The sequence below is a fragment of the Brachyhypopomus gauderio genome, chromosome 14, assembly GCF_052324685.1.
Source record: "Brachyhypopomus gauderio isolate BG-103 chromosome 14, BGAUD_0.2, whole genome shotgun sequence".
Lineage (NCBI taxonomy): Eukaryota > Metazoa > Chordata > Actinopteri > Gymnotiformes > Hypopomidae > Brachyhypopomus > Brachyhypopomus gauderio.
Window position 1 is genome coordinate 19,273,783 of NC_135224.1, and position 19,008 is coordinate 19,292,790.

General features: G+C 47.7%; 1 protein-coding gene across 3 annotated transcripts in view; it reads right to left on the minus strand.

The window, feature by feature from the left end:
• Positions 1-19,008, minus strand: part of astn1 (astrotactin 1) — a 197,351-nt gene that overhangs the window by 149,801 nt on the left and 28,542 nt on the right. For 2 of the 3 annotated variants that reach the window (XM_076972125.1, XM_076972124.1), the window contains exons 2-4: positions 14,360-14,547; positions 3,413-3,806; positions 852-1,001 (exon numbers count right to left, since the gene is read on the minus strand). In XM_076972125.1, the coding sequence (XP_076828240.1) occupies positions 852-1,001; positions 3,413-3,806; positions 14,360-14,547 (732 nt within the window). The remainder of the gene's footprint in view (positions 1-851; positions 1,002-3,412; positions 3,807-14,359; positions 14,548-19,008) is intronic. The other variant, XM_076972126.1, reaches the window with a different exon arrangement.

The window sequence follows — 19,008 nt, forward strand, 5'->3', positions numbered from 1 at the left end:
GGCAAGCCTGCGGAGCACAAGGTGGACAGACGACACGCTCCTCGTCTAATGACACTAGATCATCAAAACTAATGAGCAAAGTGCGTGAGCACTTGGTGCCCTGAAACAGATCTATAACCCAGTCCGTGATATTAGAACAGAAGAATATCACCTGGCTGGGTTTATTGTTTCAAACCCCTCCGTTTTCATTCGACTTTACTTCTCAGGTATTCAGTTGTGTGTAATTCAATCTCATACAGCAAATTCCCTGATCAAAGAGTCCAATCTATGAAAACCAAGCCCTGGTGAAGTGGGGGATAATCTCACTGCCCTCAGGAGGTCAGGGAACAGAAGAAAACTCCAAACTCCAAAAATTATAATTATTGTACAATAACTATTTTCAGAGTTAGGCAAAAAAAAACCCCACAAACATCAGAGAAGACGAAGAATAAACACACATGGAGGCAAACTTGCATGAATCTAAGGTCAGTGCTCCAATGATCTGAGGTCGGTGCCCCGCCCACACTATTAGCCCCACCCATATAAAGGCGTCTGGCAGTAGAAATTTTTGTTCCTATATCCACATCCACCACACATCCACACCACCAACAAAAATAAAGAAAGAAAAGAAAGAGGGGGAAAAACTTCTACAAAATAAATAAAGAAAATAAAATAAACGAAACGACTACGGTGATAAAGGACGTGGGTCAAACAAGAAGCACATGAGCTGAACAGAACTGAGAATGAGACGGTGACCGGACGGACAGGCGGGGGGCGGGGGTGGGGGGGACGCAGGAACACATGGACATCACTCACAGATGTGGCTGCTGGTGGCAGTGGGCGTGTCTATGCAAATGCGGCCGACCACTCACCGCGCATTTTGCTGGACAGACGCTTGCGCTGGTTGGTGGAGGTGGTGTGTGGGAGGAGCGTGTTTTGCTGGTGATTGCTGTCAACGGGACTGGTGGCTATGATGTTATCCTTGAACTTGCTCATTAGGGACAGTTTTGTATTGTCATTCCCTGATGGCAAAAAGGTTAACATTAGGGAGAGAGAGAGAGAGAGAGAGAGAGATGAGAATGGGGGAGAGAGACAGAGACAAAGATGAGAGTAGGAGAGAGAGAAAGAGACAAGAGCTGAGAGTGGGAGAGACAGAACGAAAGAGAGAGACAGATATATGAGAGTGAGAGAAAGAGAGATGAGAGATGAAAGAACAGTGTGGGAAAATGACAGAGAGAAAGAGAGAATGATGAGAGGAAGAGAGAAAGAGATGAGAATGAGAGAGAGATGGAGAGAGAGAGAGAGAAATGGACAGCACATATCAGCCAGTGACAGATGCACTAAATAAAATCGTGCCACTTAGAAGAAGATCCAGTCAGGGTGTCCCGGGTTGGGTCTAATCACACCTATGCCACAAACCTTCATATGACACCCCATCACTCACCATTACACAATGCTGGCAACCCTGCAGGGACTCTGTCCCTCAGTAATGAGGCACTCCTCTGACTAAGACAAGTGACACAGCAGGACGTTTTTATAACGGCCTGTCTCTTCCAGGGAAACCTCGACATCTTCTGGTATTTAGGCAGGGAGCGCTGTTTCAGTCATCACATGATCTTGTTACTTTTGCTACTGTGAGCCCCAAACAAAGCTTTGCGCCACAGGGCCCCGCGAGCGGTGCACGAGTTGACGTGGACTCTTGTGTAAGCAGCTCTACTGTCTGCTCTTCAGCTCAGCTCTGTGTTTGTCCTGTGGTGTGACTACCTTTACGTTAGCAAGCATAGTTCTTCCTCTGTAACGTCTGATCTGACTTCTCCATGGCAACGTCATAAGGACACTTCATTTTTTTCGTTTTTTTCCCTGTGCAGACTTTGTGCGTGACCCTCCCGAGGTTAAAGGTCACGAGAAACAAGAAGAAAAGAGGAAACGGAGGGCAGACGCCAGCTTCACTTTCTCGGAGGTCATCACCATAGAGATGCAGCGACCACACGGCAAGTGCCGTCCTAACGTGGGGTTTATAGCTCTTCCCAACATGTGAATGACGCTTGAAGGGAGTGTGTGTGTGTGTGTGTGTGTGTGTGTGTGTGTGTGTGTGTGTGTGTGTGTGTGTGTGTGTGTGTTTGTGTGTGATGGGAGTGTGAGGAGTGTGTGTGGAGAGTGTGTGGGGGGAGTTGTGAGGGTGTGTGAGTGACTGAAGGTTTGTGTGGGTGTGTAAGGGGAGTGTAAGAGGGTGTGTGAGGGTGTTTAGGGGGTGTGTGTGTGAGGAGGTTTGAAAGCATGGTAGTGTGGGGCAGTGTGAGGGGGAACATTAGGGGGAGTGTGGGGTGAGGTCCGTGTGTGAGTGGGCGTGTGAAGACCACACACCTGGGGTGAGGTCTATGTGTGAGTGGGCGTGTGAAGACCACACACCTGGGGTGAGGTCCGTATGTGGTGAGTGGGCGTGTGAGGACCACACACCTGGAGTGAGGTCCGTATGTGGTGAGTGGGCGTGTGAAGACCACACACCTGGGGTGAGGTCTATGTGTGAGTGGGCGTGTTAAGACCACACACCTGGGGTGAGGTCCGTATGTGGTGAGTGGGCGTGTGAGGACCACACACCTGGGGTGAGGTCCGTATGTGGTGAGTGGGCGTGTGAGGACCACACACCTGGGGTGAGGTCTATGTGTGAGTGGGCGTGTGAGGACCACACACCTGGGGTGAGGTCCGTATGTGGTGAGTGGGCGTGTGAGGACCACACACCTGGGGTGAGGTCCGTATGTGGTGAGTGGGCGTGTGAGGACCACACACCTGGGGTGAGGTCCGTATGTGGTGAGTGGGCGTGTGAAGACCACACACCTGGGGTGAGGTCTATGTGTGAGTGGGCGTGTGAAGACCACACACCTGGGGTGAGGTCTGTATGTGGTGAGTGGGCGTGTGAGGACCACACACCTGGGGTGAGGTCTATGTGTGAGTGGGCGTGTGAAGACCACACACTTGGGGTGAGGTCCGTATGTGGTGAGTGGGCGTGTGAAGACCACACACCTGGGGTGAGGTCCGTATGTGGTGAGTGGGCGTGTGAGGACCACACACCTGGGGTGAGGTCTATGTGTGAGTGGGCGTGTGAAGACCACACACCTGGGGTGAGGTCTATGTGTGAGTGAGTGTGTGAAGACCACACACCTGGGGTGAGGTCCGTATGTGTGAGTGAGTGTGTGAAGACCACACACCTGGGGTGAGGTCTATGTGTGAGTGGGCGTGTGAAGACCACACACCTGGGGTGAGGTCCGTATGTGTGAGTGAGTGTGTGAAGACCACACACCTGGGGTGAGGTCTATGTGTGAGTGGGCGTGTGAAGACCACACACCTGGGGTGAGGTCTATGTGTGAGTGGGCGTGTGAAGACCACACACCTGGGGTGAGGTCTATGTGTGAGTGAGTGTGTGAAGACCACACACCTGGGGTGAGGTCCATGCCGGTTTTGTCGTTGCAGCCCTGCAGGGAGTCGAGCGTGCGGGTCACCTGGCTGGCGAAGTCCTCGCCGCCGTTCATGCACTCCCGCTGGAGGTGGTGCCGCAGGTCCGTGATGTCGTACTCGTACCCGTCCAGGATGGGCGTCTCCCGGATGCTGAGCGTCCCAGCGCCGGAGGGGCCCTGGCCGCGCGTGTTACGCAGGCTCTCTCGGGCCTGGGCGCCCATCAGCACCGAGGGGATGTAGTGGATCTCGTTAGCCGCCTCCGCGCTGGCGCTCTTCTGGGGCTGCGGCACACGACGCCGTTTACACCAACGGCGCCGCGTGTACAGAATCAGAACCAGGCACAGGATGGAGAGCAGCAGAGCGATCATGCCACCCTAGAGAGAGGAGGAGAGAGAGAGAGAGAGAGAGAGAGAGAGAGAGAGAGAGAGAGAGAGAGAGAGAGAGAGAGAGAGAGAGAGAGAGAGGGGGAAGAGAAAAGAATATGAGCAAATTGGGGTAGAGAGAGAGAGAGAGGGATAAGAGGAAGAAAGGATTGAAGAAGAGAGGGAGAAGTTCAGAGGGCAAACGAGAGAAGTGCGTCGGGCCCACAGAACGAGCCAGTGCACTGATGAAAGACCTGGGCGACGTCATAAAACAGGAATCCTTCTAATTAGGGGAAGGGCGCAATTAGGAAGCCACGCTGGAAACTACTGAGAACGCCTATTCAAATAATGACTGATGACTGAGCCTCAGAGAGTAGCACCTTAATCCCCTCCCTATCACACTGGGTTAGGACACCCCAATTTGCATAAGTTATTTGTCTGCCGTGCATAGTCAAGGGTGATAATGAATAACGGCTTAACATTGGTCACTTGCGGCAGATTTGCATGCACAAACACGTGAAACTCCCCTAATTTGTTTTGGATTGATTAAAATTCTTCCACACTTTCAAAGCCATTACATCAGTTTCCTGGCCGAGCATGATATGGAGTTAAGTATACAACCAATTATTAACTAGAGGAGAGAATGTGAAGAGAGGGGGGTGGGGGCAGGAAGAAAGAGAATTGGTGAAGGGGGGGTAAATTGTCACGACTCGGTCTTTCTGCTCCATCCCTGAAAACGTGTGATAAACGTGCACCAATTAGGCTGTTAAGTTATCAGGACTCTTAACGTTTTATGGGTTTCCCTATAGTAACTCTAGAAGGAATGTTCTCACCGCCATCTGGACCACCGCCAGGCCTTCTGCAAATTAAGAGCTTACAGTGAACGCTCATGGAGACTCTACCAGGCAGGATCATGGGAAACCAGTTGTTTACACATGAAACCACAGACTGGAGTGAAGAGGAAACCCTGGTGACTGTCCACCCTGGCCAACTGGCCACACTGTCCAAGCCAAAGGCATCAAAGACTGAACAGAGGTGGTCAGAAGAACCGCCCAGCATGGACCAAATAACAGCGTGAGCTACCGGGCAGCGAGGCCCGGACCGACGGACATCGGGTGGTCCATTCACTGAGAGTTGGACCTCCCAGTGCAAATCCCCACACCTGCATGGCCCAATGAGCAGCACAGCATGAATTAAATTGGAGGAAACTGAACAGGCTTCATTACATGCATGCAGACAGACTTGCAGCCTCCACTGACTGAGCGTACACACACACACACACACACACACACACACACACACACACACACACACACACACACACACACACACACATACACACACACACACATGCGGTCCTTAAGTGAGTGGAAACTGCTGTGCGGGTAATTTATGGTGAAAAGCTCCACAGATTATGATTATCGGCAATGGAAAGAGCGCATCATGGTAGAAACTGCAACTCCATATTGTTCTAGAATGATTAAGGATGCAGGCCTTTTCCTAAGACACAGCCCTTTGAACTTGTGTGTATATCTAAAGTGTAATCTGATAATGTCATTTAAGGATTCCAATATGGTCATTTGGATATTTCATATTTCTCATGCACATATCTTCTGATACCAACACGTAACCTTTTACAACATGGTGAAATGACTGGGTCCATCCGGCAAAGCAAACGTACACTGTTTATTGAATCTGTGCGTGTATGAACTTGGACAGCAGCTTTCAAAGAACCCAAGGCTGGACTTTTACAGCACCTTGAGTCATTTCATCACTCATTCATTCAGAATGTCAGCCGGTCCACGCCGCAATACCCACTGGCTCGCGCTGGTATTTGCTCCTCGCCGTTCTTCGAGTTTCATACCTCCATTTGCTTTTGTGTTGTTTGGCTTCCTATGTGAGAGCCCAAACAGCGCCGTCGTGATCCCCCCCCCCCCCGAGTCAACAGCTAATCATTTTTTCCTCTAATTCGATTTCCTTCAGATCAGTCAATCTGCATTAGCTAAACGAGCAGTTTACAGCTTTATGGCGGGGAAAATTAGGTAACGCTACAGGCGGGCGTTACTGAGGACTCGAAATTGCAGCAGACAGGATGGTGCTTTATGAAGGGGGCTATTAAAACCGGAACACGTGAGCCTCGCAGCGTGAGTGTCTGGTAATGCAATTAGGCGAAGATCGAAGACGCGGGCTGTCACATCCGTTATCAACTGTAATGATGCGTTTGGCGGGAGCGTCCGCGCTAAATCCCAGCGATGCGATGTTCCACTGTACGTTGGTCCAAGTCTTCAGCAGCAGGTGCTCTGTAGGGCATTTTAGCTCCTTCCAACATGGCCGGCAACTCACACGTTTAACGGCATAAAAAGTTATAAAGACTATAATGTTCTGTTTTGCTTTTCCTCAGTCCAGTAAAAAGATAAACCCTTGTGCATATGTGTTATGTGTGCACATAAGCAGAATACATAAAGTATATTCCTGTTAAGTGTTTTATTCAAGTGTGCACTAATCCCTGGCTAATATACCACTGGGACCCAGCTGAGGGACTAAACTAACCTCTAATACTTGAAGAGGGTAAAGGTTTCTTCTGTGTCTACAAAAATACAGAGAGATCATTTAGAATTCATGTGATGTTCTCTCCAACTTGAGCATTCAATGTGACAATAATCAATATGTAATATATTTTCTAATATCTCGAGTGATCCACAGTACTGACTAATTTAAGAAGGGGTTTAAAACATTCACAACCTCAGGGCATCTCATAAGTTTTATTATTTGATCTGTTTGTTGAAAGTCAATGTGAATGGACTTCAGACACTGGGCTCTTTTTTATTTTTTCTCTGCTTTTATTTCAAAACTACTTAATACTTATATTAGCTTTAACTGAGCAGAACAACAACAAAAGCAGTTAAAAGTAAGCAATACAGTTTTCAATGAAAAATAACTATTTGTAATAATAATGCTGATAATAATAATTATTATCTGTTTACATTTAAAATCTGTTTACATTTTAAAAAGTGTCTACTGCAACGTTTTGAAACACGGCACAGTCTATGGAGAGTTCAGTGTGTTCTGTGTGTGTATTCATTAATATCCTGCTAATAAACAATAAGGTTTACAGACAAATTGTCAAGGCTTGGTAGCTGCACAGCTAACATCAACATGTAAATTCATAACCTATGTTGTAATCTACCAACACAGTGACTGCCGTGGTTCGTAGAATCTTCTACCTTTTTCCTTTCCAGCTCTCCTTATCTCTCCTTCGGCATTCCAAATGATCTCTCCCTTCCACAGACGGGATCTGGCCAATCCTGGAGCTCAGAGACCGAACTGAATGGTGTCCAAATTGACGCTGCTCTACTGGATCATTGTTGGAGATACAGGGCCAGATATCCGTCTGCCAGAGCGGCACATTCAGCCTCTGTGTAACGACCACTAACACTAACCCTGCTACACCTGCATTAGCGCTGGTGCAGGGTGGAGATGGGGGCTTCAGCAGTAGGGGCAACACCTCCTGGGCAGGTATCCTGATACTGTTCCAGAACTGGGTGGTGAGCCAAAATCTCGGCCCAAATGAAGTGGAAATGTGTCTAAATGAACCGGAACAGCAAAGACACCGTTTGTGTCAGGTGGTGAAAGCCTGCAGTGATGTCTCATCAATCAGAGGCCGTTTTCTCCAAAGAGCAAGAAATGGCAGAAGATGCTGAGTCACAATTAATGGCTCTCCGGTGGCTTTTTTTTTTTTGAGGGCTCTTTGACAAAAGTGACGGTGGCTTACAATTTGAAAACCATGACGTGGTTGGAGCGTCTCGGGGGAGTCATCGTAAGAGCCGACGCGCTGAAGGCTCCAGAAGAAAGGGATTGTGGGACGCGCATGATGGCGCTTGAGCGTCGTTTTATGATGAATTAATGAAGCAGTTAAATAGTCATAGCTACAAAAGCTTGTGTAAGCATACCGTGTGTGTGTGCGCGCACGCGTGTGTGTGTGTGTGTGTGTGTGTGTGTGTGTTCTTCTGTATGTTCTGTTATCTCATCTGGATGCTATCAGTAGAGTGGGTGCACACAGCAAGAGGAAATGGCCTTTCCGTTCCAGGGTTGGCGCTGCCATAAAACAAGGTATTATCAGATACTTAAGCTATGAGTGCCTGCTTTAGTGCACGGCCCACAGGGAGAATCAAACGCTTCGCATATGCCTGGGTGATGCATTTCCTGCGGTGTTTAGGACTCTGATCCAATCTAAAGACATGAAAACCAAACTAGGCCTGATGCAAATGAGTCCTGGTTGATGCCAAACACTGAAGGTTTGTTCAATCTGTGGGTCGGTGTCCCACCGTCTCCTGCTGACGCTTGACATGAGGAGTTTTATGCATCTTGAAGGCGTTTCCTTCCGAATGAACACAGCCAGACGTTCCAACATGGGAAATAAATGAGAAAGAAAACATCACCAGTCAATCACATTTGTTCCTCGCTGATCAGATGATTGCAAGGGCATAATGGTGCTCAGCATCGCCCCAGCCCCTGCCCAAACCACACCCCCAATCCACCCAGCCCCTGCCAATACCACACTCCCCCAATACCCCCAGCCCTGACCCGAACCTCACCCCCAATCCCTCAAAGCCCTGCCCAAACCACACCCCCAATCCCCCAGCCCCTCCCAATACCACACTCCCCCAATACCCCCAGCCCTGACCCGAACCTCACCCCCAATGTCCCCAGCCCTGCCCAAACCACACCCCCAAGCCCCCAAAGCCCTGCCCGAACCACACCCCCCAATCCACCCAGCCCCTGCCAATACCACACCCCGCCAATTCCCCCAGCCCTGACCCAAACCACACCCACAATACACCCAGCCCTGACCCAAACCACACCCCAATCCACCCAGCCCTGACCCAAACCACACCCCCAATCCACCCAGCCCTGACCCAAACCACACCCTGCCCAAACCACACCCCTCAATCCCCCCAGAGTACACCCAAAGCACCAGCACCCCCACCCCCCACTACAACCCCCCACACAGACCACACCCCCACTCCTCACCAACACCCCCCACCAGAGATGTATTTCTGGTTTATTTTCTGTTCTTCATCTTCTAATAATCTTCTGTTGTGCTGACGCTGTAAGGTTTACATTTCCTGATATCAGTCAATTGGGGAGGAAATTCAATAAGCAATGATGGAACACAGACCAAACAAGAACATGAAACACGAAATGAATATGACACGAAGTGGGACAGTGATACAAGCAAAAGCACTAGAACAGAAACACAGCGCCTGGTTTTCAGTAAGGTCTTTTTACACCGCTGTACTGAGTGTAGGAGGGAGTGGAGAATCCCCACATTGGTCCATGTTTGTCTACATCGATGCAACATTATACATGTACACCATTGCAGACCCAGAACCCCAGATTGCTTCCACAGGGACACATCTCGTCCTCGTTTTGACTTTACTCGGCCAGTTCTCTGACGCTCTTAGACATCGGAGAGAATTACGTCCGCCGCTTCAAAAAAGACAATCCTTCGGTCTGCAGAGCTGGTCTAGGAATTTCTCAGAATGTTTAAAGCTCCACCACCCAGCAGATGTCTCCCAGAATGCACTAGTAAAGGAGAAACATTAAGAACAAGGGGCGTGGGGCTTGCTAAACTGGTTGGGAAGGAGTCATGTTTTGGGAGACAGTCCTTCCAAACCTTTTCGATATTCCCCTCACTATCTGGATTTGGCAAAATAGAAAGTTTAATGGACCCAGAGACCCACACCAGGAGGTAAGAAGCCCTGTGTGTAGAACATTCCGGTTCTTGCTCACTGAGTACACGTCAATGAACTCCTGGTTCTGGTGGCTCTTGGCCAATCAGAATGGATCGATTGCTCTGTTATTGCCTCTGCTGTTCTCCGTATCCAATTCCTTAATGCCACCCTGTCCGCTTCCTCAGAAACGTGATCCTCTCCAATTCCCAGAAGAGGTGGAAATCATAAACACTGGCTGTGCAAGGCGGAGGGATACGTGGTGGTGGAGGGGGTTATTGGGTGGAGTCAGTGTGGGGGGGGGGGGGGGTCTGCTGAGTGTTTACTGAGAGAACAGCGCCGGGTCAGCTGGGTCCAGTTGCTATGTACCAGAGGAATAAAAATAGAAAGAAAGAAAAATAAAATCTTTAATTACATCGTAAAGTTTGAATTTATTCACTCAGGTCAAAAGACGAAGCATCTAGATAACCAAAGGTGAGGGAAAGATGGACAAGACTCCATCTGAGACCGCTGCTTACTGCATACACAGCTGGGACATTTCGGTTCAAAACTGAATCCAGAGGATTAATGCGGATTAATTAAGGCGGCACGAGGCTAACAATAATATTTATAGTGAGGATATTGTATTGCAGGATGGCATAATCGAGTTATATCAGAAGCTGAAAATCTTGGAGGATGCATTAGTGGAATCGATACGGTAATCTCATTGGCTCACTCTTCTGGATTACTCCAACGTAGACGCGGCGAATGAAAAGCAAGATGGAGTGATCTCGGCCTCATGCAAAGACAGCAAGAACTCTCTCAGTAGATTCATGATAGACAGTCCGAAAAACTCAACAGTTCATCAATTTATTTTTAATAAACAGAAAAAAAATGGTCATAAATACTCGCGAACAAGATGCAAGATTCTAATATAGGAATTATTCTAATATAGGAAGAGCAGACACAAATATGATCGATAATGCCTTAAAAATACGAAAACTACATTGATCACCTATAAGAGGCAACACAGTGATGTTGGACTCACTCCTGACTTCCTGGTCACATGTGTGTGGGGAAAGCTGTCCACACGCCCAGTTTGTCTTCCGTTTGACTGCAGCCTGGTGTCTCATTGAACGTGGCAAACGAATGAAACAAGATTTCACACGTTGCTTCGCCCCTATTTCCTCACGGGTGTTTTGGCGGGCGTTCCTGCGACAAGGACACAAAAGTGCTGAGCCGCCCACCCGACACCCCCGGTGGACGGTCGAGTTGCCACGGGGGACTGAGCTGCACCAATCAGACGGGCTTCTGAGGAATGCAGTTCAAGGGGGTGGAACGGTCACAGGAAATGTGAAACGGAGAGGACCGGAGGACCGGGGGGCATGAGGGACTCCTCTCTACGGAGACAGCAACCACCATCACTGACAGGGGGCAAGTGCTAAAACTTTTGAAGGCGTGATCCCGACAGCCCCGTGCTGGTCACACATGGTGAAGGCCCCTGAGCTCCTTTACAGCTATTAAGAGTTAAGAGGAAGAGTTAAAGAGGAAGAGTGTGGCTGAGGGGGTTAGTTCATCTACAGGGTACTGTCCCTGTTTGTAACTGTAGTTACCTGTCATAACTACGTTATTAATTAACACACGTTAGAGTTCATTGTGTAATGTTAGGGTATTTTATATTGTAATGGATTAGTTTCAAAGCTGAGAGTGCAGAGTACTTATCACAGTACAAACAGAGACACCTCCTCCCCCTCGTGCACCTTCTCAAAGATTTATGTACATAAACATGAAAATAAACTCTTTTGAGCACAAAATGGAGGTCTGCGTAACACTCCTACAACCCCCCACTGCACCTCCACCTCCCCCAGGGCTGCACTCTCTGCCCGAGAGCACACGGCACAAACACCGTGGGTTTAGAGTCACAGCACGGCTGGCCGTCGTTCAGACCACATGCCTTGGGGCCGCATCTCCGCAAGCCGGCGAGCCCGGACCCTGAAGCGCCCCCGACCAGGTGCGGGCTCCGCCCAACTGCTCCTGCCACGCCCATGCTGCACCCTAAACAACAGCCATGGACCAGTGACAGGTGGCATCCGCAGCGCCGTCGCCGTGCCAACGCCAGCGTCGCCGAGGGGATGCTCCAGGAAGCGGCAGGGCCCTCGGAAAAGGGGCGGGGCCGTTCGGCGGAGGCCCGAGCTGCACTCGGGCGTTGCCAGGGACCATCTGTCGCCGAGGCGGGCCACCCCGCCGCCCACGCTAATCTGTCTCCCGACGCGCGGTGACACACGGCCGCGCTACACGGGCGAGGTGCTCCACCTGCCAAGGAGACGGAGGGGCGATGGGGGGAGGGAGAAAACGCCCCCACCCGTGGGCTCCTCCCCCCCAGCACCTCCCTTCGGTGTGGATGGATGACGATGGGCGTGGTCTCCTCCACCAAGCAGAGCAGCAGAATTCAAGGGCATCCTTTGATTTTCCATTCAGCGAGCACCTGGACCCACACAGCAGAGCAGCACTGCACTGTATTATTCAGACTTCAGGAACAGAAAGGATCTGTCACCGTGTAATTTGAACTTCTTTGTCTTTGAATAGCGAGCTGAGGAATTGGACAGGGGAAAATGGACTGACATTTATAAAAGAAAAAGAACTATTTATGGGTTGGAAAGACAGGCATGTATTTCACAGTAACCTCTCGCAGTCTCATCAGAAAGGAAAAATCTTTACTATTTATGGGAAGGAAAGACATTCACGTATTTTCACAGTAACCTCACTCTCATCAGAAAGGTACAAACCATAGGAGAACACCACATACGTTTATGGCAAAAGCTTATGATTATTAAGAGAAACCTTGACGATGCAATCTGCAACAGCCTTTATCAAACTATATAACAAATATCAAATATAAAATATAGCCTGGTGAACAGAAATGTGCCCATAAGCACACTCTGATTTATATATGCCTTCTTCAACGCCCACCTTAATTAAACAGGGGTTTATACACTGAGCTGTCAGATTATTAGCTACTCCTACTCTAGATCTGCATTATACGATGCTCTTAGTGTACACTAATACTTTTATTCCCAGATAATGACTCCCCATGTTTACTGCACAGTTGGGCAATGTTTCATATGGTATTACTTTTTTTTTTTTAATGGTGCATATTCATTTTATATGTATAAATCAATTTATTCTGAAGTGCAAGTGGTGAATTAACAATATTTACCCTCATGAAGGAGCCCAAGACGAGTCACAGGGGTCAGAGAGCAGCATTGATGACAAATGTGTATAATTTCCTCTTAAGTTGACTGTAGAATCTTTTAGTAGTTACATCTGTAGAGTATCATGTTTTATAGTAATTCAAATGAAATCCCATCTGAAAATGCATGCTTATTTGGGTCTTAAATATTTTGTGAAAAAGCAGAGTCAGAAAAACACTTTGAAAAAGATTCCCAGATGAACCATAAAGAGCTGTAATTTATTTTCTCTCATGTCCTAATGATCTATAGCTCTTCAGAAGTGACAACCCTGTTGCTCCGAGAATGGAACGAGACTCCAGTCCTGTTACTTCAGTGAAGTTGTGTCAAATGCTGACTTGCCACGCACACTCCCTGTCTGAATACTAATAACGTCTTCCTTTGTGCGGATATCAATGACAGAGACGGCGTTTAAGATATGAAGCTCAATCTCTCTCCGATATAAAAGATCACGCAAGAGGGCCCAGGAGAGGAGCTCCCCAAGGCTTAGCGAAATCATTTTCCAATCGACGTCCTCCTAATCACCGCATTGCAAAATGGTAAAAATGGCTTCCGATAGTCCAGGCACCACTCTCCGATGGCACGGTTACAGATTCACATTCTGAGACAGGGAACTCCAAGATCCTCAAACCACCAAATTTCTCTTCTATATACATATCTTCTATACTATAGGCTTGGTACAAGTTTCAGCAGCTGAGGAAATGTACAACGTTTCTGTCTACACTCAAATGTAGTCTGGTAGATGTTATAATACTACTAGTAGACATCATAATACCTCTGGTAGATGGTGTGGTATATTGACAGCTGCATTCCTACATTCCTCCAATCTGCACTTGTTATAAAAGTCCTACACATCTAGAGTCTTAAATCTGAGTCTATAAGCATACTGATCCATTACTGTTTTGTTCTGTGTTAAACCAGGGTTGCCAACTCTCATGCATTGAGCGTGAGACACACGCATTTGACTGTCTTAACACGCTCTCACGCCACACTTGCGATATCTCACGCCGAAAAAAAAAAATCTAGTTTATTTACCTCTGATCCACATGTATGATTCAATGAGTTACTAGTTCGCTCTGGCACCAACCACCGGCGATCGATTGATCGCGATATAATACTTAATTTGTGTCCATTTTACGTTCGTCTCTTTCTTTCTGGGCTTTCAAAGTTTCCCCAGCAAGGTGTCCACCCCAGACACCCTATCCATACCCATGGACTGGTGACAGGTGGTGCCCATGGCACCTGCCCCAATTCCCCCACCTTCATGGACCGCACTCTTCTCCTACATAGAGCACGTAGCCCTGGCTAAGTGTGGCTAATCGTGGCCAGGCCCTAGCTAAGTGTGATTAAATCTTGGCTGATCGTGGTCAGGCCCTAGCTAAGTGTGGCTAAGTCATGGCTAATCGTGGCCAGGCCCCAGCTAAGTGTGGTTACATCCTGGCTAATCAAGGCCAGGCCCTGGCTAAGTGTGATTAAGTCTTGGCTAATCGTGGTTAGGCCCTGGCTAAGTGTGGCTAAGTCTTTGCTAATTAGGATTAGGCCCTGGCTAACCATGGCTAGGCTCAGCTAAGTGTAGCTAGGCATAGCTATGCATTGAGGGTGTTACCATGACGGAGATGTGCAGGATGCGTAGCTCCTCCTCTGCCACATCACTGCCCGGGTCCTCGGTGGCCGCCAGCCCCGGCGCGTTGACGTTCCCATCCTGGTGGTGGATGTGGAAGAGCAGCGTCCCGTTCTCCAGCCACTGCTGTCGCCAGCGCACCAGCGGGATGTCCTCAGAGTTCCCCGAGATCTCTGCCGAGACACGAGAGACGGCGTCAAACGGACAAGCCCCGCCATCGCATGACGGCAAACCCAATCAGCTTCGGATGTGGAAGAGTGCATGGACGCTCCTGCTACAGCTGGGAGGGAGGGCTGCCGAAACCTGGCTGTGAGGCCTTCGTGAAACCCATCGTGTCTCTTCTCCGCCAGTACATATGGTGCGAGTCAACCATGTATTATTCATTACACTCTCAGCAGGACTGAGACTATCAAAGCACTCCCTTAGGCTCCCAAAGTCTCAGGTGAACTTCAAGCATTTGGGCGAGCGCCCGTTTGGTCCAACAGAAGAAGAAAGAGGCTAATGACTGCATGTGGTAAAGGCACAGACGTATAATTACACGGGACAAATGGTTAGAAGTCACAGACAGCAGAATTTACTCCCTCTCAACGTATAAAAGGTGTTCTGGTGCTCTGAGGGGACAAACATAAATGGCTATGAATAAACAGCAGCTTTGCCCTGATAGATGAACACGTTTCAGAACCGCTGGGCTGGTGCCAAGCAAGTTGTCACCAGACCGTGACACATCAAGACTGTGACGGGTTTGGAAATGGGTTTTATGAGTGTCGAGAGACACATTTGATAGTGTTATGACGCACTCATCATGAGAGATCTTCAAAGATGCTGTGTGGGTCTGACTTACTTATGAATGCTGAGCTGTTGACAGGTGACAAAGCCTTAAATGCTGTTTCACCATATGCCTGCCTGAAAACTAACTTCTTAATTAAAGAAAACTACAGAAAACTTTATAATAAAACTATATAAAATATAATTATATAAAACTACTTTCAGGACATTTGATTTTATGTTAATAGTGTTTACATTACCTTTAGGTATTCATAGGCAATAATTTGACAAAGTTTGTGACAAACAACTGACACCTTTATGCTCATGAGTAATTATGCCATATTAAAAACATATTAATACTGAAGACTACCCAAGATAGCATGCTCATGAGTTATTAGCTTGCTAGATCATGGCAACTTCAACAGTAACGCAGTAACTCAGTCAGTTGCTCCGTAATTTGTAAAAGATACTGTAGGCCTATACATTTGGAAAATCTTGGAATCCACTTTATTTCCTGCAAGTCCTTAGACGTCACCACTGGACGCTGGATGCTTCCTGACCACTGTGCTATGCTAGGACAGTAGTTGGAAAACTAATTTTGGAACTGAAAATATTTTTAAACCACGTTTAAAAACCATTTCAAATTGCTTTACAAAAATAACACAGGGCTTCCCTAGATCTGTGTTTATAATTGAGCTCATTTCTGAAAACCGTAAAGGAACACTGTTTGCATACACCCAACGATGGACCAGAGCTTGGTCTGGCAACCACAGGGCTCGTTACAGCGTTCTCACAGAAGCACCTTACAGTCATTGGATTTCAGAGGATTTTCACAGCTTCCAGCACATTAAGAGTATAATTTGTCCCTCACTGTGAAAGGTCATGTATTACTAGGGTTATTAGGGGATTTTAATCATGCTATAAGGACAAAAGCACTAAAGCTGATTGGATGGTAACGTTATTTAGTGTCACCCGACAATATATTAATTCCCAAGAATATTAGCATATGAATATTCTTCAAACTTTGCTCACACTACTTGTGAATTGTCCCCTTAAATATTCATGAACACGAGGTTATACAAGTGTTTACATTTCCACCAGGCGCCGAGAAGAAACGCTGCGTTCACTCTCTGGCTGGAGGGGAGTGCGTCTGAAACGGGAGAGAGAGTGTGTCTGCCGCCCCCGCCCCACCCCTGCAGGTGATGACATTAACGTGACTGTGCAGTTCTACACACACACACACACACACACACACACACACACCGCCTCCTGCCGTCCCAGCTCACCCTGACACCTTTATTAATGAAGCAACATGTAGGAAAAATGCTCGAACAAAGCCATAATGCAGCAAACAATTACCAGCACCGCTGCTCACAGCAGGGCTTTTGCTTACCTGCTGCCTGAGATCTGAGAATTAATCAAACGTCTTTTCCTTTTCCAGCTTTGCTGAGAAATTATTATTTTATTACCGCGTGAATTAATAAAGCTAATTCGGGAATCCTGCAGACAGATGTTAATTACTGTTGGCAGAATGACTTTAGGCAACTGTTCCTGAATGCTGCCACAATACCGTACATCTACCACAGAAACATCCCAGCTTCAGGAAGAAAACATGGGCGTCGCACAGACCAGATTAAAATACAAATCTTTCTTCATGTGGTTCTGTTTACACCAACACACTGTGCCTGGACTGGTTCTCTGTAGAGCGTTTGAGGCAGTAGCTCGGTGGAGTCCGAGCTGAGAGCTGCCTGGTTTTCACGGCTCTAAGGAGCACGAACACTCGGCTGTCTACGAGCACAGGTTAGGGCAGAGGGGCACCGGTTCTGCAGATGCTACAAAAACACCAAAATCTCCAAAATGTTGCGGCAGCGATAAGGGTCTCCTCATGAGGAGGCTGCATCTCGGCATCAGACAAAACCGCCTAAACAACACAGCTTCCACACTGCCCTCGGGCCAGGCGCAGAAACTTCCCATTTAATGACCATTTATTATTTCTCCTCTCAGTGCCTGGACCAAAAATAAGTTCTTTTTTTTTCTGTACATCCTTCCCTGACCTGACGATTGTGCGCTTGGTTGGTCTATGAGCAAGCACAACTCCGTCAGAGCTGGCATTTCCATACCACCCGGCAGGCCTCACCCCTGACTGGGGTCCTGGGGTCCTTCACACCAGGAGGGCCCTGCTGCTTCTGAGCAGGAGCGGAAGGGAGAATGTCTCTAAGTGCTTCAATTACAGTAATAATTGTCCAACTCGACAGGCAAAATCAGCAGCATTCTGAGAAGCTGAACAGAGAGCCTGTGAAGGTAGTTCTTAAAGAGCAGCTGAATGAAGCCATGACATTTGCCTTTGGATATGCAAGATGTGGTAAAAGAAAAAAAAAAACAGCAGTCCTGGTGCATGGCAGAAATATCTCTGAGCAATATCAGGCGTTATGAAAACGCCACTGGAGACATCTTTTGTTCTCCTGTCTGAATTTGGAGATTGTTCCAAAGAGAAGCCAGGCTCACAGGTTGAGAATCAGCAGCAAGGATAGGAATGAAAAGTGTACGATAGTGAATGAAAGAGTGTGTGTGTGTGTGTGTGTGTGTGTGTGTGTGTGTGTGTGTGTGTGTGTGTGTGTGTGTGTGTGTGTGTGCGTGCGTGTGTGCGTCAGAACACAGAATAAAAGCAGTTGAAAGAGAAAATTCCTCTCACATCCTAATGCAGTGTCAGAGGTTCCTGTGTCATTCTCTCCCCCACAACCCCCCCCCCCCCCCCCCCCAAACACACACACACACACACACACACACACACACACACAGAGATTGAAATATCGTGTTTTTTCCGGACGCTGACACCCTTTAACCACGACACCATCTGAAAGCCAAAAGATACTTTTATGTGCCCTGGATATTTTGCTATTATGAACGAACAAACATTCCATAGCTCAATATCCCTACTTCACTTTATAGGAAAAACAATCAGGTTACCATCATGCTCACCCATGACAACTAAACACAACAACAATGTTGACAGTGTTTTCATTTACATTTATACATGCATACTTTTGAACCTGTCAAAACTGCAATAGCATTCCAATCATCAGTAGACAGTTCTAACGCTAAAGGTAAAAGTACACGTGTCTCAGATATCGTCCTTTAATCATTTATAAAAGTGTCTAAGTCATTTACACGTTCACAGCAGCTCCACGGGCTGCTGAGGCTTTGACGAGCAAACTTTCGCTCTTCCCGGGTCTCCAGCATCTCCAAGCCTGGCACACGGGGAAGGGTGGAGGCCTGTAGAGGTGGAGACCTTTAGAGGAGGAGACCTTTAGAGTCGCGGTCACACAGCCAAACAGCCTGGGAAACACTTTTGTTTTTATTAAACTACCAGAGGAGATTCAGTTAAGCACAATGATCCACACAGGTGGACTGTTCTGTGGGAGGTTTCCTGAGTTTATACATTTTAAATTGTGCTTGTTTTATGTGCAGGCCGTATCCCTCAGTACATTACACGGTAGAGCAAAAGAGATATGCAAACAAAATGCCTGCCTGGGTGAACAGAAATAAAGAGTTTAAACAAATCTAGACTAATGAGAGCAGAGATTCAGACGCCTCCCAGAGCGTTCAGCTTTAGATTCAAGGATTTGCATCTGAGCAGGTTTAGAAAAAAGATTAATCTTGATGACCACCTGATAATACACAATGTCTCTGTCACTGTCAGTGACCACAGGACTGCAGACGTCCTGACAGGACAGCAGACATCTTGACAGGACAGCGCTCACGTCCCCACAAGATCAAAGTTTACTTTCGCAAGCTTGTTTCAAGGTATATTTCTTCTGATGGTACCAATTTTCCTCCTGAATAAGAATGGTACCATGAGCAATCAGTCA